This window comes from Nerophis lumbriciformis, linkage group LG04 (assembly GCF_033978685.3).
Source record: "Nerophis lumbriciformis linkage group LG04, RoL_Nlum_v2.1, whole genome shotgun sequence".
NCBI lineage: Eukaryota > Metazoa > Chordata > Actinopteri > Syngnathiformes > Syngnathidae > Nerophis > Nerophis lumbriciformis.
In genome coordinates this window covers 44373822-44398866 of record NC_084551.2, presented here as the reverse complement: position 1 = coordinate 44398866, position 25045 = coordinate 44373822, and the positions used below count along the sequence as shown (strand labels likewise).

Below are 25045 nucleotides of genomic sequence, written 5' to 3'. Positions count from 1 at the left end.
AATGGGGTCCCTTTGAAAATTCCTAGCGCCAACACTGATGTAAGTACAGGTACATTCACAATAACATGTAATATTTACGTATTTTGCTCATTTTAAGCATATGGCGGTGGATTAATTTCACAGACGCATCACGTTTGCTTTTTTCTTCAACATTACTACTCATGGCATACTCGGTGAGAGACAACAAAGACTACTTTGAGACAAGTGATGATCCAGAAACATATATTTTTGAGCCTGAACATAAGGAGGATGAGCTATAAGTTTTAGAAGTTGTGTGCTAAACAGATTAAGCGTCAGTGAAACACTAAGCATCAAGTAGAAGTATTGCTAAGTGCTGAAAAAGATACACAAACGACGAACATAAAAATAAAAATCCCATACTGTACAATGTCTGCTCTCACTGGGATGCCGACTGATGGGATGTTTATATCTTTCTGTGTGGATGAAGAATTAAACATAATCCTCACAAAAGGTTAAACAAAATGTGCCGCAAGCGAGCGTCTGTTGGTGTCTTTCTCGCCTTCTCCGGGTATAAGTTGGATGTCAAAGTTAACCAACTTCTCAGTTTAAAGCCACAACCTTCTGCTATCCAGATGAGAGGCATAATTTGTAATGTATAATTAATTTTCACCAGCTCTGAGGCAGCAGCTCACCGGCTCAATTTGTTAATATAGCAACATCAGCTAGTTGCTAATACTTGGTTAATATTCAGGTCACAAGATGTAAACCTAGTATTCTTGGCTTTTTTAGAGGGTTTTATTGGCGCACTAGTGTACTTCCATTAGCTGCATTGATACCCACCTCGTACTTGCCATATATCACAAGTGAGAATGCTAAAAAAAAAAGAAAAACGTGTTCTTGTCTTACATAGGAATTGTGAATGATAGGCAAAATTCCTAAACAAGTACAGTTTCCTTATAAGCACATTGTGATTCGTACGTCCTCCTTTAGGGTTACACTAAAGGTGGATTGAAGATTGGATGCACGCAGCCTCGTAGAGTAGCTGCGATGTCAGTGGCGGCCCGTGTGGCGCAGGAAATGAACGTCAAGCTCGGTAACGAGGTGAGCCACCTCACCTGAATCATTTACAACCAGTCAATTAAAGTTGTTCAGTGTTCTACTTGTCCTTCTATACCCAGGTGGGTTACAGTATTCGCTTTGAGGACTGCACGTCTGAGAGGACTGTGATCAAATACATGACGGACGGCATGCTACTGCGAGAGTTTCTCACCGAGCCTGACCTCGCCAGCTATAGGTAATAAAGTAGGAATTGTCACTCAGACACTTGAACTTATACCAGGTGAAGAATAATATATAAGTACATGAAACATTAACTTTATTAAGTGGAATACAAGTGTAAAAATAAGTTATGACAGCGCTGACACTGTACGTTCCTCCTTTAGCGTCATCCTCATCGACGAGGCCCACGAGAGGACCCTCCACACAGACATCCTGTTTGGTCTGATCAAAGACATCGCCAGGTTCCGACCCGACCTGAAGGTGCTGGTGGCCAGCGCCACTCTGGACACTGAACGCTTCTCTACTTACTTTGACGACGCGCCCGTTTTTAGGATCCCTGGCAGAAGGTTCCCCGTGGACATCTTCTACACTAAAGTACGCGCAAGTTGACTAACAGAAAAAGGCTACGTTTGCTGTGTAAAAGATCTGATTGACGTGATGTTTTCTGTCAAGGCACCAGAGGCGGATTACATGGAAGCGTGCGTCGTGTCAGTGCTGCAGATCCACGTCACGCAACCTCCAGGAGACATTCTGGTCTTCCTCACAGGACAGGTACAATGGTGTCCGTTTGTTTTGTATGTCTTTGCAGTTTTACCTTCTTCTGCTTGATATCTGCCTCGCAGGAGGATATCGAGACCTGCTGCGAGAACCTCCAGGACAGATGTCGGCGGCTGGGCTCGAAGATCGCAGAGCTGCTGGTCCTGCCGATCTACGCCAACCTGCCCTCTGACATGCAGGCCAAGATCTTCAGCCCTACTCCACCTGGCGCCCGTAAGGTAGGACACTTTCTTGTCACGAAGTAATGAAGTTATCCACTTAAAGTAGATTAAATGAATTTAGATTAGATTATGAAGAACTTTCATGGTCCTTTGGCAGGCTTGTGCAAAATTCCAAATTGAATGAGAATGTCTCCCAAATTACATTTCAATTCGATGACTTCCAATTAAGGTTGCAAACAAAGTAGAATTGCAATTGGAATTGAAAGAACTAGAAAGTGAGATGGCATGAAATTCCAATGATAATTTTGGTGTATTCCAGGATTAGGTTATATAGTATATTCTATTGCCTACTAGGAGCTAGCACTTACACAACAGCTAAGCACACAATAGCACACGAGCTTGACAGGGGTGTCCACATTTTTTTTATTTTTGAATATATCACAATTCTTAATCGATTAAAAAAAAAAAAATTGGTTTAAAAAAACTACTGTCTTTTGTTTTTTTTTAATCTGTCCTGTCCAGCCACTCAGGCAAATCATATTGTTGATATAGATGTCCATATTTGCTGTACAGATTTACTTTAGAAAAGAGAAGTGTGGGATACTTTTCTTGTTGCCTTATTTGTATTTGACTTTATTGAATGTTTGGGTAGAAATGTATTAAACAAAACCAGTTTTCCTATAAGTATTATACATATGTATCACAGCTGTTTATGTTATGAAGGAATGTAGTTAATCGTAGAACTGGCACCCAATGTTATTAAAAAGTATGGATTTTGAATCAAGAATCGTTACCCCTAAGAATCGAATCGAATCGTGCGGTGCCCAAACATTCACAGCCCTAGTAATGAGTGTCCCTAATTCAGTCCCTCCATAAATATTTGCAATTATGTGCGGCCTCGCAACTTTGTCAAACAACACAATAGTCGTCTACTTCTGGTTCCTGTCTGTGGGGCTAACTAAGCCTTCTGGAAAATGTAGTATATAAACATTTACACATCAGCGTCCTCACTTCATGGTTTACACAAATGAGTATATTTATTTAATGGTAATGGGTAAATGACGCCTCAGTGAGTGTTTGGCACACTTACTAGCTGTTTAGACACTGCACTAATACTATTATGGTTCCATAATGGCACTATGTGCTGAAATAATGTAAGTCATTACATTTGACCTGAAAATAAACTTAATAGTTAGCAAATTTAATTATAGATCTGTGCAGAAAGGAATATGACACCCGCAACTCTGCTTAATGACCCAAATAGTAAACAAGAATAGAACATCTACCTTATTTGGTGCTATAAGCTCAAAAAGATCCCACACTTCACAATTTTCCTTATTTTCAATTCCATTTAGCTCGATAATGGCGACGAATACCAGATGTCAAACGCGGCACACTAACTCCTCCAACTTCTTACAGTACGAGCTGTCTCGTGAGCCGAAATAAGTGCCTCTTAATGAATCAGTCACATCTTTTTTTTTATGACGCACATCGAGGTATCGAGCACTCCTTGTGGTTCAAAAGGCATCAATGCTTCAGTATCGCTTGATGAATCACTATTAAATAACCCTTATTTATCCAGGACAAGGCAATTAAGAACAACTGGACTGTTTGGTTTGTCTTAGAAGACGTTTCGCCTCTCATCCAAGTCAGCTTCATTAGTTCATGCTCATAGACCTAGATTGGTCAGATCTAGTCTTAAACTTAGATTGGTCAGATCTAGTCTAGACCAAGCAGTCCAATTGCAGTCGATTGAATGCTCTGAGAATAGAATAATAACCTGTATGAATGAGAACGTCCATAGACACGAAATGAAGAACATATTCTAATTTGCGATGTCGACCTAGCAAAGAGGCAGATGTTGATATGTGATGATAATTATCGTCTCTCATTTACCAACAAAAATGACCGCTTTGGATTTTAACAATTCACAAATGTTCCTATTGTGCAGGGGTAAATAAATGTGTTTAAATTTTTTTTTTAAATAGACAAAGTGCAGTGACAATAAGCTCTGAGTATTTGCTTTTTGAGGTTAGGGTTACAAAGAATACACAAAACCGTGATAACAAATTCATAAAATAAGTTGGTTCAATGTTATGGGAAAGAATATTCCCTAAAATATCGCAACTTTTGTCCCAACAAAAGCCCCAATCAAAAAAAGCCCACGAAATCCTGGAGGGACTGACAATTGAACAGTTTTGCTGTCTAAAACATGACAGTTTAAAAATAAACTAACTAGAATCAAATAATTATAGTTGCATATTACTTAGAGAAAGTCTATGCTTTATCCGTGTATTAAAAAATGGAGGGAATTTGCGGTTAGTGTAAGTGTTTTTTGTAGTGGTATTTTTAATATGTATACCAAACTTTTGCTTAACGTGACTCGGTTGTCCTGTTTACTTGTCTGTAAGGATTATCTTTAGAATTGCAAAGGGTTTATTTCAACTTCTTGTAATCCCAATTTAACATCCTGCGAGGAGGAGCCAATTCAATCAAAATTCCAATTTTTCAAAAGATTTGAATGGAAATTCATAATTTACAATTTTGCAGGTTCCAATAGCAGTCACTGTGAAGTGCTAAACTCAAGACAGTAGTAGCAACAGCAGCGCAGAGTAAAACAAGTATGAACAAAATAAGTTAATAATGTCACTAAAGAATATATGAAAATACAATTTACATATCTAAATGGTAAATGGATTATACTTGTAAAGCACTTCTATTTTCAAGGTACTCAAAGCGCTTTGATATTATTTCCACATTCACCCATTCACACACATACACACGCCAGCTACGCCATCCCCAATTGTATCTACTTTATATGTACACGCTATTAGTGATGCTTGTTGGAGGCATTTACATGTTGTCTGGGGATTGCTGTGATCTATTACTGCTTTGTAGTCCTTTTTTAGCATACCTTTTCTGAGGGGATTTCACATTTCTAGTAGTCCTTCCAATGAAGAGCCAGTAGAGGGTGCTGTTGCGGTTTTCCTTGTCATGTTGCTTTTATTTGGACTTTTGCTGCACCTTTATAGTTCATTTGAATCCTCTCCACTAATTTTTATGTGTTTCATTTGAAGGTGGTTGTGGCGACCAATATAGCTGAAACCTCGCTGACCATCGATGGCATCATCTACGTAATCGACCCCGGTTTCTGCAAACAGAAGAATTACGTTGCCCGCACCGGCATGGAGTCGCTCATCGTCATGCCCTGCTCTCGGGTGACTGTGCACAGCTGAGATAACTACCTGTGAGTCTACGTTAAAAGCATCCATTTTCTCCTAAACACTCGCTCATGTGTTTTAGGCCTCGGCCAACCAGAGAGCAGGCCGTGCGGGCAGAGTGGCTGCCGGGAAATGTTTCAGGCTGTACACAGCGTGGGCTTTTAAGCACGAGATGGAAGAGATGACCGTGCCTGAAATTCAGAGGACCAACTTGGGGAACGTAGTCCTGCTGCTCAAGAGTTTAGGTGGGTAAAGTGTTGGACCATTAGCTCTCCACTTATTACACTTATATTGTTGACATGTCCTTAACGTTCAGTATCTGTTGGCTCGTGGTCGCAATGTTTAAATGGCATGCAGAGGATACCTAATCGTGTGGTGTGGTCACGCTAGCTTGATATCCTGCCTTAAATCAGAACATTCCTCAATCACGATAGTGTCACACTGCTGACACATATTCACACTGCTGACACATATTCACACTGCCACTGTCAAGCAACTTGTTTTTTTGGATAATTCAACATATGTATAAACGTAATAGAATTTAGCAATATGACCTTGACTCTATATCACAATATATATTGCAGCCTCCTGCGATAACAATATATTATAGGGCTGGGAGATTATATGATCGTGATCGTTGATCACGATTAATTTGAGTTTGATCACGGTGATCAGCTTTTAGCATATTTCCTCAATCAAACAGGGCGGTACTGTCTGTTAGAAGTTACCGTAGTAGTAAACAGCAGGGAAGCAACAATGCTCTGTGTAATCTTGCACAGAACAATCCACCTTTATTGATTGTGATCCTGTGTGTGTCTGTGAATGTGTGTGTGTGTGTTTTGTGAAAGTGTTTGTGTCCGTGTATATGCACACGACCTACCGTTCCACCGCGCGAAAACCAGGCTTGTCACGATTTAATTAATGTTCAATCAGCGTTTGGCATCTTCCCCTTACACAGCTGGAAGTGCAGCCCGGCTGATTAACACTAGCATAGAAGTTGAAACATTTAAAAGGAGCTGCGGCTTTAGTGACCCACTTTAGTTTCACTATCTGCTGCAGCGCACCAGTAAACCTGCCCTGAAATGTGGACTTGCAGGCCCTCACAGAAGTCTTTATTAGTCCTGACTGGGAGAATAAACTCACCCACTAATTTAATCAGAAAAAGGCTTTTATTAATATCTAAATATTTTTCAATCAGACTTTTTGTTTGTGTCTGCAAAGATTCAACTCCTCTAATATGACATGTACTAAAAAATATTGCATACAGACACTTTGTGTTCAAATAATTTTTGAGTTTGTGGATAAAAAACAACAACTTTTGTTCCTGAAATAATCATTCAACTTGTTTTATGTGTTGGTAAACATTATTTTACGGTACTTCAAATTTAAACTGCACTTTAATGTAATTTTATTCAATATAAGCTACAGTATCTGAGTTTAAAAAAAGTCCACAATCTGGTTCACGGCTTATTGTTTGCCAAAGCGCTGGTGAGAAGCACTGATGTATACAATAAATTAAAGAATACAAATAATGATTTACCATTTGAAAGTGTTGTATAGTAAATGTTAACTTGAAATAAAGTCTTGTAGTATTCAGTACACAACTGATACTTTGTTTACTGCAGAATGCACATTTTGATGACAAGCAAAATAACAAAAGAACTTTGAGAGGAAAAAAAGTTGCCTTTAATGCCTTTACTGCCACTTCCGAATAGGAAGTAAAACAGTGGCCCTAAAAACGGGGCGGATCAAAGTGTGGGTTACCTTTACCGCTGCAACTCTATAAAACACAATTATAAATATGAACAAAATGAAAGTTGTCAGCTGTTAGCATATATTACCCTCCATCAATCATGGCGGAAATGTCTGTTTCAAGATACTGCAGAAGTAAACAGTAAGGATGCGAGGGTACTCGCTATAATCCTGCAAGGGACAATTCGACTTTAATTTAAAAAAAAAAACAATTGGGATAGTAATTGAGATCGGATGATATGAAAAAATTAATTGTGATCATTTTATTTGCCAAATCGCCCAGCCCGAATATATATAATGATATATTATTTGATATAGAAATGATAGTAGAACACAACCATTACAAAACATGTTACAAAGGCTCCTAATTTAGCTTTTAACATGTGTCATTTACAGTAGTGTTCTAGAGCGGTATAGCTCGGTTGGTAGAGCGGCCGTGCCAGCAACTTGAGGGTTGCAGGTTCGGTCCCCGCTTCTGCCATCCTAGTCACTGCCGTTGTGTCCTTGGGCAAGACACTTTACCCACCTGCTCCCAGTGCCACCCACACTGGTTTAAATGTAACTTAGATATTGGGTTTCACTATGTAAAGCGCTTTGAGTCACTAGAGAAAAGCGCTATATAAATATAATTCACTAATTCACTTCATCAAAACTTATTAATGTACTTGCTATTTTACTAACAATACCTTGTTAGTTTTTGCTGTATTTTAGTAATTGAGTAATCTATTGAGTAATTTGTTCGATTAATCGAATAATCGTATAAAACACACTTCAGCCTCAATGCGACTTTTAAGGAAAATAGTTGAAATAAACAAGGATTTTGTAATTACTTTTATTATTTCCTGTTATAAATGCACATAACATTGAAACTGTACTTTTACAGGAGTGTCACTATATATTACTTCAATTTAAAAGAAATAACTTAAAAAGTGCAAAAAACACTTGGTTGTCAGATGAACATCCATCCATCCATCCATTTTCCTCCACTTATCCGAGGTCGGGTCGCGAGGGCAGCAGCCTAAGCAGAGAAGCCCAGACTTCCCTCTCCCCAGCCACTTCGTCTAGCTCCTCGAGGGGGATCCCGAGGCGTTCCCAGGCCAGCCAACGTGTCCTGGGTCTTCCCCGTGGCCTGCTACCGGTCGGACGTGCCCTAAACACCTTCCTAGGAAGGCATTCGGGTGGCATCCTGACCAGATGCCCGAACCACCTCATCTGGCTCCTTTCGATGTGGAGGAGCAGCGACTTTACTTTGAGCTCCTCCCGATGACAGAGCTTCTCACCCTATCTCTAAGGGAGAGCCCCGCCACCCGGCGGAGGAAACTCATTTCGGCCGCTTGTACCCGTGATCTTATCCTTTCGGTCATAACCCAAAGCTCATGACATAGGTGAGGATGGGAACGTAGATGGACCGGTAAATTGAGAGCTTTGCCTTCCGGCTCAGCTCTTTCTTCACCACAACAAATCGATACAGCGTCCGCATTACTGAAGACGCCGCACCGATCCGCCTGTCGACCTCACGATCCTCTCTTCCCTCACTCGTGAACAAGACTCCGAGGTATTTGAACTCTTCCACATGGGGCAAGATCTCTTCCCCAACCCGGAGATGGCACTCCACCCTTTTCCGGGCGAGAACCATGGACTCGGAGTGCTTCACACTCGGCTGCGAACCGATCCAGTGAGAGCTGAAGATCCTGGCCAGATGAAGCCTTCAGGACCACATCATCTGCAAAAAACAGAGACCTAATCCTGCAGCCACCAAACTGGATCCCCTCAACGCCCTGACTGCGCTTAGATATTTTGTCCATAAAAATTATGAACAGAATAGGTGACAAAGGGCAGCCTTGGCGGAGTCCAACCCTCACTGGAAACAGCTCCGACGTACTGCCGGTAATGCGGACCAAGCTCTGACACTGATCATACATGGAGCGGACCGCCACAATCAGACAGTCTGATTCCCCAAACTCTCTGAACACTCCCCCGAGGACACGGTCTAATGCCTTCTCCATGTCCACAAAGCACATGTAGACTGGTTGGGCAAATGGTAAATGGTAAATGGGTCGTACTTGTATAGCGCTTTTCTACCTTTTTTAAGGAACTCAAAGCGCTTTGACACTATTTTCCACATTCACCCATTCACACACACACATTCACACACTGATGGCGGGAGCTGCCATGCACGGCGCTAACCAGTCCCATCAGGAGCAAGGGTGAAGTGTCTTGCTCAAGGACACAACGGACGTGACTAGGATGGTAGAAGGTGGGGATTGAACCAGTAACCCTCAGATTGCTGGCACGGCCACTCTCCCAACTTCGCCACGCAAACTCCCATGCACCCTCAAGGACCCTGCCGAGAGTATAGAGCTGGTCCACCGTTCCACAACCAGGACGAAAACCACACTGTTCCTCCTAAATCCGAGGTTCGACTATTCGGCATAGCTTTCTCTCCAGTACACCTGAATACACCTTACCGGGAAGGCCGAGGAGTTTGATCCCACGATAGTTGGAACACACTCTCTGGTTCCCCTTCTGAAAGAGAGGAATCACCACCCCGGTCTGCCAATCCAGAGGTACCGCCACGATGTCCACGCGATGTTGCAGAGTCTTGTCAACCAAGACAGCATCCAGAGCCTTAAGGAACTCCGGGCTGATCTCACCCACCCCCGGGGCCTTGCCACTAAGGAGCTTTTTAACTACCTCTGCAACCTCAGCCCTAGAAATAGGAGAAGCCACCACAAATTCCCCAGGCACTGCTTCCTCATGGGAAGACCTTTTTGTTGGGATTGAGAAGGTCTTCGAAGTATTCCTTCCACCGATCCACAACATCCGCATTTGGGGTCAGTAGAACACCATCCTCACCATACACGGTGTTGACAGCGCACTGCTGAGGCGGCGGATGGTGGTCCAGAATCGCTTCGAAGCCGTCCGGAAGTTGTTTTTCATGGCTTCCCTAAACTCCTCCCATGTCCGAGTTTTTGCCTCCGTGACCGCCGAAGCCGAACACCGCTTGGCCTTTCGGTACCTGTCAGCTGCCTCTGGAGTCCCATGAACCAAAAGGACCCGATAGGACTCTTTCTTCAGCTTGACGGCATCCCTCACCACTGGTGGACACCAGCGGGTTCTAGGATTACCGCCACGACAGGCACCAACCACCTTGCGGCCACAGCTCCAATCGGCCGCCTCGACAATAGAGGCACGGAACATGGTCTACTCGGACTCAATATCCAGTGCCTCCCTCGTGACATGTTCAAAGTTCTTACGAAGTTGGGAATTGAAACTCTCTCTGACCGGAGACTGCTAGACGTTCCCAGCAGACCCTCACAATGCGTTTGGGCCTGCCAGGTCTGTCTGGCATCCTCCCCCACCATAGGAGCCAACTCAACACCAGGTCGTGATCGGTAGAAAGCTCCGCCCCTCTCTTCACCCGAGTGTCCAAAACAAAAGACCGCAAATCCGATGACACAACTACAAAGTCGATCATGGAACTGCGGCCGAGGATGTCCTGGTGCAAGTTCACATATGAATACTCTTATGTTTGAACATGGTGTTTGTTATGGACAATCCGTGACGAGCACAAAAGTCCAATAACAAAACACCACTCGGGTTCAGATCCGGGCGGCCATTTTCCCAATCACGCCTCTCCAGGTTTCACTGTCGTTGCCAACATGAGCGTTGAAGTCACCCAGCAGAACAAGGTAATCACCTGAGGGAGCACTCTCCAGTACTCCCTCAAGGGAATCCAAAAAGGGTGGGTACTCTGAGCTGCTGTTTGGTGCGTAAGCACAAACATCAGTCAGGACCCGTCCCTACACCCGAAGGCGGAGGGAAACTACCCTCTCGTCTACTGGGTTAAAGTCCAACATGCAGGCTTTGAGCTGTGGTGCAACAAGAATTGCCACCCCAGCCCGTCGCCGCTCATTGCTTGCAACGCCAGAGTCGAAGAGAGTCCAGCCCCTCTCGAGAGAACTGGTTCCAGAGCCCTTGCTGTGCGTCGAAGTGAGTCCGACTATATCTAGCCAGAACTTCTCCACCTCGCGCACCAGATCTGGCTCTTTCCCCCCAGCGAGGTGACGTTCCACGTCCCAAGAGCCAGCTTGTGTCGCCAAGGATCGGATCGCCAAGTGCCCTGCCTTCGGCTTCCGCCCAGCTCACATTTCACCCGACCTCTACGGCCCCTCCTATGAGTGGTGAGCCCATTGGAGGGGGGACCCACGTTGCCTCTTTGGACTGTGCCCGGCCGGGCCTCATGGGGACAGGCCCGGCCACCAGGCGCTCGCCATCGTGCCCCACCTCCGAGCCTGGCTCCAGAAGGAAGCCCCGGTGACACGCGTCTGGGCGAGGGAAGTCCAAGTCCTTGATTTTTATTCTCTATACAGGTCTTCGAGCTGCTCTTTGTATGATCCCTCACCTAGGACCTGTTTGTCTTGGGAGACCCTACCAGACATAGCCCTTAGGAACATTGGGACACGCAAACTCCTCTACCACGATTAGGTGGCAGCTTAGAAAGGAGGTCAGTTGAACATATACTTGGTAATATATGTAAAATAAAGAACCAAATTAAACAAAGGCCTCGTTCACACTGCAGGTCAATTCCGATTTTTTCTGCCCATATGCGACCTGTATGGGATTTTTTCATATCAGTGAACAGTGCAATTCCGAATTTTTCATATCCAACCCAGGCCTCTTTCGTATGTGGAAGTAAGTTCAAATACAAGCGATGCGTCCTCAGTGTCACATTTATCCGACCAGAACCTAAAAATGATTTGCCAAAATAGACGGTTACAAAATAAATAGTTAACAACAGAGCAGAAAACAGGTGAAAATAAAATGTTTTAGGAACACGTGAAAGTTTTACCACTCCTGTCTTTGACTGCTTGCCCACAGACACACTTCAAGCAGATATCGAAGCAAAATATCCGGTAAAACGGCCAGACCCAAAATACTTTTCCTCTTCCTTCTTAATTTTCTATTTGGACATCTTGTTAGCGTTAACATACAAACTGTATATGCTAATAAAACATTAGTTATGTAGGTCCTATTTATAAGATGGCGTTACCTGTTGCTGCTTGTTTGTTCCTTAATGTTTATGTTTATTATGTTTATTTCAAGTTCATACAGATATTGACAAAATGTACTCTATTTGCCACAATTGAAGCAAGGAGTAAGGACTTAGAAGCAGCTTTGCACTTTGGAGGGACGTTATCTGCTAGCGAGGACATTGTGATTGGAATCGTTTATTCGCTTGTCGCTGTCAAATTTGCGTGACGCAGCTAGAATGTGTCATCAACTTGCACTATTACAATGTGACGATTGTATGAAAAGATCTACAGTATCATTGACTTTCGTACTGCTATGGTCTAAATACGGTGATATTTATTTCATTTTGTTACCTGTAGGCATTAATGACCTCCTCCACTTTGACTTTATGGACCCGCCTCCTCACGAGACTCTGCTGATGGCGTTGGAGCAGCTCTACGCTCTTGGAGCACTCAACCACTTAGGAGAGCTAACTACGGTACTTGACTAGTGGATCATATGCAGCAGACCATCACAAGTAGACCATCACAAGTGTAATGCAGTCCATCTTAGAAGTCTGCTTTACCTTTTGATTTCTTTGTGTTTCCAATTAATTTTTTTTCTGAAAGAAGTCATAGAAATAAGTGTTTTTACTAATCATACATTGTGTTCTTTTTACTGCTTTAATTAACATTTGAACATACTGTAGTTATTTAACATGTTAACGCAAAAATAAGTTTTTAACTCAACATGCAATCTTATAATATATATCTTATCTTTTGAATTTCAGCTGGGTCGCAGGATGGCTGAGCTGCCTGTGGACCCCATGCTGAGCAAAATGATCCTCGCCTCCGAGCAGTGAGCGTCCCTTCTGACACTCCCTCACCTTAATGTGTCCCTCTCTTTACTCTCAGTGACGCTTCTGTCCAGGTATAAGTGCTCAGAGGAGGTGCTGTCCATAGCGGCCATGCTCTCGGTAAACAACTCCATTTTCTACCGGCCCAAAGACAAGGCGGTACATGCTGACAATGCCAGGATGAACTTTGTGGTGCCCGGCGGCGACCACCTGGTGCTGCTCAACGTCTACACGCAGGTAACACCGTGCACTTGTGTATTGAAACAACGTTTTGTGTTCCTGCTGAAGATGTAGCGCGAATGTCTGCTGCAGTGGGTGGAGAGCGGCTACTCGACGCAGTGGTGCTACGAGAGTTTCATCCAGTTCCGCTCCATGAGGCGAGCTCGCGACGTCAGGGACCAGCTGGAGGGCCTGATGGAGCGCATTGAAGTGGAGATGGTCAGCTCGCAGGGAGACAGCATGCCCATACGCAAGGTAAGTGGGGCATTGTTTACACGGTGGTGGGGAGTATGAACAACTATGATGTAGAATAAAAAACAGAATGGCGCTAATGAGCTGCTGCTCGTTTTATAAAGTCCAAACTAGGGCTTGACCGATTATCGGTGCTGATATTTGGCATTTTGACATAAATCGGTATCTGCCGTTTTTTTTCTTTGTTTATTTTTTACAGAACTACAACAGCAAATACAATATGTACACAAATAATACAAGTACTAAGTATTTAATAATAATTAGTGAAGTAGATTGTAAAAACCACTGCTCAAGCGCCATCCCTTTTGCCCTGCATGAGAAAAGCTCCCTTTTTATTGCTGGAACCTTTTTTTTTTTACTTTGTTTATTTTTTACAGAACTACAACAGCAAATACAATATATACACAAATAATACAAGTACTTAGTATTTAATAATAATTAGTGAAGTAGATGGTAAACACCACTGCTCAAGCACCATCCCTTTTGCCCTGCATGAGAAAAGCTCCCTTTTTATTGCTGAAACCTTTTTTTTTTCAAATTAATTTAATAATAAAGATTACTCTCACTTTAAATTATTATCTTCAAATATGTTCTGATATCGGACAGGGCATTTCTTTTGAGTTCTTGTGGTAATCTTTCCCCGGTGTGTTCAGAGTTGAGCCCCGGCTTTCTCTCTTTCTAATGCAGTACATAAACGACATTTGTATAGTTACAGAGGACGTAAAGTTAGTATTATTTGCAGATGACACAACTGTGTTTTTTCAGGATAGAACAGACAAAAGTTAATACAAATAATAACAGAATAAATTAACAAATTAAAAAGATGGTTTTACAAAACAGACTATCTTAGAATCTGAGTAAAACTAAAATAATGCTATTTGGTAACCGTAGAAGAGAAGGTCAACCACAAATACAAATAGACTACCGGTAAGTAGATATTGATAGGGTAAAAGAAAACACATTTTTGGGTGTAATAATAGATGATAAAATGAACTGGAAACCTCATGTAAAAAATATACAACATAAAGTAGCAAGAAACACGTCAATAATGAATAAAGCAAAATATGTTGTGGACCAAAAATCACTCTATATTTTCTATTGCTCGCTAGTGTTACCATTTCTGAGTTATTGTGTAGAAATATGGGGAAACAACTACACATATGTGCTTCATTCACTTCTTCTTTTCGTGTCTTTGAAGCATGTGGTTATGTGACAGTTTCCCATATCTTTACACAGTCTTTTGCATTGTCGTTGAACTCTGCGAAATCTTTTAAGCTGCACTGGATGGGTAGCAGAGGACAGACAAGTCAGTGCTGCATCGTGTGGTCCTCTTCTCTGCATTCGCAGGTGGTTGGGCCGGTTTTGTAGCCCCATCTGGCCATTCACTAACGATGTTACAAAAAAGATCAATTAGAATAATACATACATTTACTTTAATACACTGGATATAGATAACTTACAAACCCTTTATTTATTGAATCACAAATATTGAAATTCAATGATTTGGTGCATTTGCAAAGAGCTACAATTATGTAGAAAGTAAAATATAACCTGCTACCCATGAATGTACAACAATTCTTCTCAACAAAGGTGTTTGTGAAATTCCCCTGATGTTTTTCCTAAAAAATGTACCGGTAATAAAAAAATAAAAAACCTAAGGCCTTGTCCAGCTCTTTACTGACGATACTATTCATGTTTAGCCAAATTTTACTGCACATGTATATCGGCTACAGATATCGTTATGGGCCTCCTTGATTACTAATAATCTGTATCGGCCCTGAAAAAACATATCTGTTAATCTGTAGCCCAAACTCTATATTACCCTTGTGTGAAGTGTGTGTGACATGCACTCTAATTTACCTTTGCATGACATGCGTGTGACACACATTCATCAGTCAAATATCCGTTAGAGCTTTACCATGGTGAGCCCATTCCGGGGTGGTCTCAGGTGGGTCCTGTGCAGGTGCTGAAAAGATGTTAAGAAAATCTGGTAGTTGTTTAGAGTGCTACTGTGAGGGATTTAGACGCAATCTGCCAGGTGATCTTAAGCAAATACCACTCTGAATACATCTTGAATGAGATGCTTCTACACTAGCTTTACACTCAGCCTTAAGGTCAGCGACTCTTGTAGGTTATGCATGAATATTGTTGACAAAAGTATCTTCTTGAAGTGATAGCTGAGAATGTAAAGTAACAAGCTTTGTTTGTTTTCCCCGTCCAGGCTGTGACAGCGGGGTACTTCTACCACACAGCTCGGCTCAGCAAAGGCGGCTACAGGACGGTGAAGCACCAGCAGACGGTCTACATTCACCCCAGCAGCTCGCTGTTTGAAGAGCAGCCCCGCTGGCTTATCTACCACGAGCTGGTCATGACCACCAAGGAGTTCATGAGACAGGTTTGTTTGTACGTCATAACAATAGAGCAGCGCAATAGATCTTTTTCCACCAAATGTGTAGAAGTGTGTGGTTTGTGTTTCTACTGCAGTTCAGAGTAGTTTATAAAACTCAGGCTGATGAAGGTACAGTAACTATATTGCTACACTGATACCATGTAAATAAACAGACAATAATAGGTCAAAAGTATTTCACCAAAGTGTAAGTAAATAAAATACAAAGCAAAATATACAAATCTATATGATTTAAAAACAAATGGTACTGAATTTTACATAACAAGTCAGGCTTTTGTTCACAGTGTCCAACAGTCAAAAAGTCGTCCCCTCAGTAAATGTTGAATTCATGAGGGTCAAGTTAGTCTATATTGTACATTTTAGCCTTGAATAACAATATATAAAGAATTAATGTCAGTGTTTATCTCACGGCGACAACACGAACACATCAGATTTAGTGTTAGCGTTAGCAGGTTAGCATTTTCCTTGTACAATGACAATAAAGTTATTTCCTTCATTAGCATTCGGTTCACTTGTGTTAAGGCTAATAACTACACAAATGGTGTGTCACTCACAGACTACTTTAACAGCATGTAACAAAGTAAATAGTAAGTATTTTATGTGATTTACCTTTGTTCCGCTTGTTTACTGCCCATTTTATTTCACATTTATCCTCAAGTAACGTAGTCAGAGTCCCAGAGTGAGCAGCTCGCCTCGCCGCTTCAAGTTCAGCTGAATACTGAATATCCCTCAGTATATACGTTTAAAATAGTCTGTCCGCTTATTGTAGTTTTGCTTATGGAAATTAAGTATGTAACAAAATGATAATTAGCATTAAACTCCCAAGTGAGTAAAAACACTACAAGGTAGTTCCTCTAATCAGCGTTCTTCAGCAAACAAATGCCCCACAAAAGTTCCTGCAAGTCCAAAGTCGCTTTTGTTTTTTGTTTTTTCTTCATTGTTCAATATTTTGTAGTAGAAATACACAAGAAATAAGACATAAACAAGTTGTCTCGCATTTTGTAATGGCATTCGTTGAATTTGAAAAAAAAATGTTTTCCCGGAAGTCCCAACCGTATTTAACCAATTAGCGGTCGACCACACAAATGGCCCCTCTACTTTCAGAAGTACCACCTCGCTGGCAGGAACTAAAAATAGTTCCTGTGGAACTAGATCTACCTGGGTAGTTTTTGGTGGAAACTCAGGGGGAACTTTATTTAACCGGGTAAATGAGAAAGTTCCTGCAAAAGTTCCTGCGGTGAAAAAAAAAGGCCCTAATAGCCACTTTTTCGCTGCCAAGTATATCAAAGCAGTCTTTCTTCCCCATGTCACTTTTTTGCTTTAACATTACCAACATGAATTCCACTTTTATTGCAAACGTTGATCCAAAATTTAAGGAGATGGTGTCAGTGGAGGTAGGCTTTACGCCCTCTGAACATATATGTACATATGTATATACTGTGGAAACTCGATTTACAACATACCGTAATTGGTTCTTGAACATGGTTCAAAAATTGAAAAGTTCATATAATGAAACCTAATTCCATAATAAAACAATGTAAACATGAATAACTGGTTCTAGCCTTTAACAAAAGTCTTTATTTTGGACGGCGTGGCGCAGTGCAAGAGTGGCCGTGTGCGACCCGAGGGTCCCTGGTTCAATCCCCACCTAGTACCAACCTCGTCATGTCCGTTGTGTCCTGAGCAAGACACTTCACCCTTGCTCCTGATGGGTGCTGGTTAGCGCCTTGCAAGGCAGCTCCCTCCATCAGTGTGTGAATGTGTGTGTGAATGGGTAAATGTGGAAGTAGTGTCAAAGCGCTTTGAGTACCTTGAAGGTAGAAAAGCGCTATACAAGTACAACCCATTTATTTATTTATCATTTATTTTAGTAAGAAAATGCACACTTTGAAAGCACTATGTATGAGTATGTATATATATATATATATACGACTTGTCTAGGATGTACCCCGCCTTTCGCCCGATTGTAGCTGAGATTGGCTCCAGCGGCCCCCCGTGACCCCGAAAAGAATAAGCGGTAGAAAATGGATGGATATACAGTATATGTGTGTATTAGAGATGCGCGGTTTGCGGGCACAACCGCGGAGTCCGCGGATAATCCGCGGATCGGGCGGATGAAATTTAAAAAAAATAGATTTTATCCGCGGGTCGGGTCGGGTCGGGCGGTTGAAAAAAAAAAAAAAAAGATTTTAAATAGATTCAGGCGGGTGGCAGTTAAACCAATTCGGAAATATATATACATAGTTAAATGTTGTTACCCACATACGAAAAACGAGCAGGCACCTGCTGCATATGCCACAACAGAAGAAAAAAAAAAAAAAGAGATGGACACTTTTACGGAGCGGAGAAGGCCCCCAGCCGACGCCTCGCCGGGGTCCGGGACCGAGGCCCCTTCCCCCGAGAGGGCCCCACCGGGAGCCGTAGCTGAGGCGATCCGCGAGAAGGGCCCGACGCACGTCCAGGGTCACCACCGCGCCCACCGCACCGACACCCCGCCTCGTCCGCCTTCGCCGCGGCCGGCGTCACGCGCAGCAGGTAAGCAGCTTACCTGCCCGCCACCCCCGTGGCCGGGGGCTCGTAACAGGGGTCACTCCGCGCGCAGTGCGCTCACGAAAGGGGTGGGGCTCACCCTGGTTGATATAGACAGCAGGACGGTGGCCATGGACGTCGGAACCCGCTAAGGAGTGTGTAACAACCCACCTGCCGAATCAACTACCGGTAGCCCTGAAAATGGATGGCGCTGGAGCGTTGGGCCCATACCCGGCCGTCGCCGGCAGCGAGACGCGCTTGGAGGTGCGCTCAGCGCGGCTCCCATATGATTGCGCACTGGTGTGCGTCTGGGTCGTGACAGCGTGGCACGCGAATGTCTGTGCTGCATTGGATCAGTCTCCTTTCTTTAACAGGCAAAAGCTTTATAACCTCACTAATGCCTTGCATCGTCTATATTAGATATATAACAACGGGCGGATGGCGGGCGGGTGCGGTTCTGATCAAATGTTACATCGGGTGGATGGCGGATGGTTGACGACTTTCTGATGCGGTTGCGGATGAAATAATTGCCTATCCGCGCATCTCTAGTGTGTATATATCCATTCCATCTATCCATTTTCTACCGCTTGTCCCGTTCGGGGTTATATATATATATATATATATATATATATATATATATATATATATATATATATATATATGTATATATATATATATACAAACCCCGTTTCCACATGAGTTGGGAAATTGTGTTAGATGTAAATATAAACGAAATACAATGATTTTCGAATCATTTTCAACCCATATTCAGTTGAATATGCTACAAAGACAACATATTTGATGTTCAAACTAATAAAAAAAATTGTTTTGCAAATAATCATTAACTTTAGAATTTGATGCCAGCAACACGTGACAAAGAAGTTGGGAAAGGCGGCAATAAATACTGATAAAGTTGAGGAATGCTCATCAAACACTTATTTAGAACATCCCGTGAACAGGCAAATTGGGAACAGGTGGGTGCCATGATTGGGTATAAAAGTAGATGAAATGCTCAGTCATTCACAAACAAGGATGGGGCGAGGGTCACCACTTTGTCAACAAATGCGTGAGCAAATTGTTGAACAGTTTAAGAAAAACCTTTCTCAACCAGCTATTGCAAGGAATTTAGGGATTTCACCATCTACGGTCCGTAATATGATCAAAGGGTTCAGAGAATCTGGAGAAATCACTGCACGTAAGCAGCTAAGCCTGTGACCTTCGATCCCTCAGGCTGTACTGCATCAACAAGCGACATTAGTGTGTAAAGGATATCACCACATGAGCTCAGGAACACTTCAGAAACCCACTGTCAGTAACTACAGTTGGTCGCTACATCTGTAAGTGCAAGTTAAAACTCTCTTATGCAAGACGAAAAAACAACACCCAGAAACGCCATCGGCTTCACTGGGCCTAAGCTCATCTAAGATGGACTGATACAAAGTGGAAAAGTGTTCTGTGGTCTGACGAGTCCACATTTCAAATTGTTTTTGGAAACTGTGGGCGTTGTGTCCTCCGGACCAAAGAGGAAAAGAACCATCCGGATTGTTATAGGCGCAAAGTTGAAAAGCCAGCATCTGTGATGGTATGGGGGTGTATTAGTGCCCAAGACATGGGTAACTTACCTGTACACATCTGTGAAGGCGCCATTAATGCTGAAACGTACATACAGGTTTTGGAGCAACATATGTTGCCATCCAAGCAACGTTACCATGACCTGCTTATTTCAGCAAGACAATGCCAAGCCACGTGTTACATTAACGTGGCTTCATAGTAAAAGAGTGCGGGTACTAGACTGGCCTGCCTGTAGTCCAGACCTGTCTCCCATTGAAAATGTGTGGCGCATTATGAAGCCTAAAATACCACAATGGAGACCCCCAGACTGTTGAACAACTTAAGCTGTACAACAAGCAAGAATGGGAAAGAATTCCACCTGAAAAGCTTAAAAAATGTGTCTCCTCAGTTCCCAAACTGAGTGTTGTTAAAAGGAAAGGCCGTGTAACACAGTGGTGAACATGCCCTTTCCCAACTACTTTGGCGCATGTTACAGCCATGAAATTCTAAGTTAATTATTATTTGCAAAAAAAAAAAATGTTTATGAGTTTGAACATCAATATCTTGTCTTTGTAGTGCATTCAATTGAATATGGGTTGAAAAGGATTTGCAAATCATTGTATTCCGTTTATATTTACATCTAACACAATTTTCCAGCTCATATGGGGTTTGTATATATATATATATATATATATATATATATATATATATTTATGTGTGTGTGTGTGTGTGTGTGTGTGTGTGTGTGTGTGTGTGTGTGTGTGTGTGTGTGTGCATATATATATGCTGTATGTTTATGTGTGTGTATGAATGTGTATGTATGTATATATATATATATATATTTATATATATATATATATATATATATATGTATATGTATGTATTTGTGTGTGTGTGTGTGCATATATATACTGTATGTTTATGTGTGTGTATAAATATGTATGAATGTATATGTGTATGTATGTGTGTATGTATATCTACATGTATGTATGTATATATATATATGTATGTATGTATTTGTGTGTGTGTGCGTGTGTGTGTGTGTGCATATATATATGCTGTATGTTTATGTGTGTGTGTGCATATATATATGCTGTATGTTTATGTGTGTGTATAAATATGTATGAATGTGTATGTATATGTGTGTATGTATGTATATCTACATGTATGTATGTATATATATATATATATATATATATATATATATATGTATATATACAAAGCCAAAAACCAGTAAAGTTGGCACGTTCTGTAATTCGTAAATAAAAACAGAATACAATGATTTGTAAATCCTTTTCAATTGAATAGACTGCAAAGACAAGATACTTAACGTTCGAATTGGAAAAGTTTATTTTTTGCAAATATTAGCTCATTTGGAATTTGATGCCTGCAGCATGTTTCAAAAAAACTGGCACAAGTGGCAAAAAAGACTGAGAAAGTTGAGGAATGCTCATCAAACACCTATTTGGAACATCCCGCAGGTGAACTAATTTACAACAGGTGGGTGCCATGATTGGGTATAAAAGCAGCTTCCATGAAATGCGCAGTCATTCACAAACAAGGATGGGGCGAGGGTCACTACTTTGTGAACAAATTCGTGAGCAAATTGTCGAACAGTTTAAGAACAACATTTCTCAACAAGCTATTGCAACGAATATAAGGATTTCACCATCTAAGATCTGTAATATCATCAAAAGGTTCACAGAATCTGGAGAAATCACATCACATAACATTGAATGCCCGTAACCTTGGATCCCTCAAGCGGTACTGCATCAAAAAGCGACATAAGTGTGTAAAGGATATCACAACATGGGCTCAGGAACACTTAAGAAAACCACTGTCAGTAACTACAGTTTGTCGCTACATCTGTAAGTTTAAGTAAAAACTGTACTTTGCAATGCGAAAGCCATTTATCAACAACACCCAGAAATGCCGCCGGGCCCAACCTCATCTAAGATGGACTGATGCAAAGTGTAAAAGTGTTCTGTGGTCTGACGAGTCCACATTTCAAATTGTTTTTGGAAACTGTGGACGTCCTGTCCTCCTGAGCAAAGAGGAAAAGCACCATCCGGATTGTCCAAGGCGCAAAGTTCAAAAGCCAGCATCTGTGATGGTATGGGGGTGTATATCTACTCAGTGGCCTAGTGGTTAGAGTGTCCGCCCTGAGATCGGTAGGTCGTGATTTCAAATCCCGGCCGAGTCATACCAAAGACTATAAAAATGGGACCCATTACCTCCCTGCTTGACACTCAGCATCAAGGGTTGGAATTGGGGGTTAAATCACCAAAAATGATTCCCGGGCGCGGCCACCGCTGCTGCCCACTGCTCCCCTCACCTCCCAGGGGGTGATCAAGGGTGATGGGTCAAATGCAGAGAATAATTTCGCCACACCTAGTGTGACAATCATTGGTACTTTAACTTTAACTTTATTAGTGCCCAGGGCATGGGTAACTTACACATCTGTGAAGGCACCATTAATGCTCAAAGGTACATACAGGTTTTGAAGGTCACAGGCATTCAATGTTTGTGCAGTGATTTCTCCAGATTCTCATGAAACATGTTGCAGCATCAAATTCCAAATGAGCTAATATTTGCAAAAAATAACAAAAGTTTACCAGTTCGAACGTTAAGTATCTTGTCTTTGCAGTGTATTCAACTGAATATTGGTTGAAAGGAATTTGCAAATCATTGTATTCTGTTTTTATTTACGATTTACACAACATGCCAACTTGACTGGTTTTGGGTTTTGTATAAACGTTTCAGTTATGAACAAGTAGCTTAGTGTTGAGTTAGTTCGGTGTAAACAAACAGCAACAGGTACATTCAGTGATTATTTATTGTTAGAGATTGCTCTTTCGGTCTGGAGAATAAACTATAGGTATTGTAAGTTAATGTAGCAAGTGTACAACACTAAACATCAGGAGCTTGTAGAACAGCAGCACTAGAGTATCTAATTATGTGCATTCCAGTTATTATTAACACCGCTTAAAATTGATTATTAAAACTGAATAAATAGGCCTGCATGACAGTTGATGACCATAACACTTGAATTATTCATTAAATAATAATTTACTATTACGATAATACGTTTCGTTTTTATTATTTTGTACTGTAAATTTTTTAATTACTGATTGCACGATAATAATAAATAACACATCAACATATTTAAGGGATGTCTATGATTTTATCAATTTTTTGTTGTAAAATTAACCAATGCATAATCTTAAAACCGTAATTATTTTGTGATTATTGATCATGCACTCAAAATCTATGAACGTTAGAAATGGGGGCGATAAAGTGTACAATATAATTTTGGCTACAGCGACCAGCAGAGGGTGTAACTAGTTTGCTCCCTTGACGTGCAGCCTCAGCAATCGAACCAGAAAGTAAACAGAAATGGTGGCCCAATTTCAAACAAAAACATCTCACTATTAAAATAATGTAAATAGCTGCGCTACAGCCTGGTGGAGAATGGATGGCGTGAGGCTCTTTGCGCTTCAACACGTGTTGACGTGCTCCTATGTCTCAGCATTTACTACAGAAGTATTAGTATGTAAAAAGATTGAACACAAACATGTATTCTTCTTTGTTCCCGTCCCTTCCAAAATGTTTGGATATCAGTTCAAGATTTTAATCGCTAACTCATCGTTCTAGGCCCCAGTTGTTGAACAAGGAAATGTGACGCCCATCCCTAGCTTGAACAAAGGAGCATAGTTGCTGCTTTTTCCCCGAGTCTAGCATGACTCCACAAAATTAGTGCATGTTAAGGCTGATATGACACGTAACCAGGAAGCGCAGTCGGCAATTATCAGACTCCGCCTCCAACCCGACCTCTCCTGTGCCCGCTGCAGGTGGTGGAGATCGAGAGTGGCTGGCTGCTGGAGGTGGCGCCTCATTACTACAAGAGCAAAGAGGTGGAGGACAGCAGCAGCAAGAAGATGCCCCGGAAGCAGGGCAAGGCCAAGGAGGAGCTGGGCTGAAGCCAAGTGGTACACCTCGCAGGCTTTATAAGTCCTTTTTACTTCGGCGGCAAGCAGCCACATTGCTCACGGTTTGCTGCTGTGTGTGTGTTTTGACACAGTTACTAAAAAAAAAAAGTCTAATGAATGAGGCGTGGACAAGCTCAGGAGGCAGAGTGAGCACAATCACGTGGATTAAAAGATTGCAGAGAGAACTGGGTCAAAAACGTTCAACTGGTTTAATCATAAACTGACTGCCGGACTGTCCTCACCGTGCGCCTTTTTAGGGAATGTGACACATGATGTCGCTGGACAATATCCGACAATATGTAAAGAAGAATGTCCTCATTGCTGAGAAGCAATACATTTTTACAACTGTTTGTATTCTATCCACACATTCTTTGGAAAACATTGCATTACATTCATGGTTTTTATTTGTCATTGTTAGCGTGAATTTAACACAGATCTCATACCGTCTACAGCTTTTGTGCAAGGTGGTCAGTGAGGAAACACTGAAATACAAGCACTATTTTCTGTCTTAATCCTGCGCTTTTTTTGTTTTGCTTGTTTGAAAGGCAGGTGGCATTCTGTCAGTTCCCGAAATGTATTTTTACTCTTTACAGCTTGGAAGTAAAAATATTTGTGCCTGCAATATGTCGGATTTCTTCAAAGCCACTTGGGGACATATTTACATTGTCTCTGGGGGTTGCTATGATGCATTGTTTTAACGAGAATCCTCTTTTCTTGCCATTAAGCAGCCTTTTTTTGTCCTGTTTAACTCTTTTGTTCTTTTACCTCCTGAAATGTTGATCTTCAGTGCCTGGTGAGCCGTTGGGTTCGAACAAAGGCTAAAGGTGAAACCGCAAAGTGAAGCGCCAGCGAGCGGAGCAGATTCGAAGGGTATGAGCCGGTTATGCATGCTGTGCTGTAGTACCCTGGTCGCTTTGTGCCGCCTGTGGAATCCGACTTGGTTTGCATCGCACCTGTGACGTCACCTGTGCAAATGTGCAACATGTGACCCGTCTGTCCCGTCACATCAGTCAAAACTGTTGGCTTATACGGCAGCCGTGGAGGTCAAAGCTTTTTGTGTTGCACTTGCTTTAACAGTGCATCCGGAAAGTATTCACAGCGCTTTACTTTCCCCACATTTTATGTTACAGCCGTATTCCAAAATGGAATACATTCATTTTTGTCCTCTAAATTCTACACAAATGATCTCATAACTACAATTGTATTTAAAAAGACTTGAGGCTGCAATTGCTGCCAAAGCAATTATAGTCTGTGTGATTTTTGTTTTTATTTTTAATGAATTTGCAAAAACTTACAAA

At 41.8% G+C, this 25045-nt stretch overlaps 1 protein-coding gene and 1 long non-coding RNA gene across 2 annotated transcripts in view; one reads left to right on the top strand and one right to left on the bottom strand.

Moving 5' to 3' along the window:
- dhx16 (DEAH (Asp-Glu-Ala-His) box polypeptide 16) overlaps window positions 1-24369 on the top strand; it is a 31888-nt gene extending 7519 nt beyond the window's left edge. The window contains exons 9-21 of the mRNA XM_061956045.1: window positions 952-1062; window positions 1140-1255; window positions 1404-1614; window positions 1693-1791; window positions 1863-2015; window positions 5036-5176; window positions 5262-5424; window positions 12325-12443; window positions 12735-12802; window positions 12875-13037; window positions 13113-13274; window positions 15493-15666; window positions 23610-24369. Coding sequence (XP_061812029.1) covers window positions 952-1062; window positions 1140-1255; window positions 1404-1614; window positions 1693-1791; window positions 1863-2015; window positions 5036-5176; window positions 5262-5424; window positions 12325-12443; window positions 12735-12802; window positions 12875-13037; window positions 13113-13274; window positions 15493-15666; window positions 23610-23738 — 1809 coding nt within the window. The 3' untranslated portion in view covers window positions 23739-24369. The remainder of the gene's footprint in view (window positions 1-951; window positions 1063-1139; window positions 1256-1403; window positions 1615-1692; window positions 1792-1862; window positions 2016-5035; window positions 5177-5261; window positions 5425-12324; window positions 12444-12734; window positions 12803-12874; window positions 13038-13112; window positions 13275-15492; window positions 15667-23609) is intronic.
- LOC133602882 (uncharacterized) lies at window positions 14316-24665 on the bottom strand. Its single transcript, XR_009814952.1, has 3 exons — window positions 24513-24665; window positions 15132-15237; window positions 14316-14656 (listed from the first exon to the last, which is right to left on the bottom strand). It is a non-coding gene; the product is annotated as an uncharacterized lncRNA (long non-coding RNA).
- Between the last annotated feature and the right edge of the window lie 380 nt (window positions 24666-25045).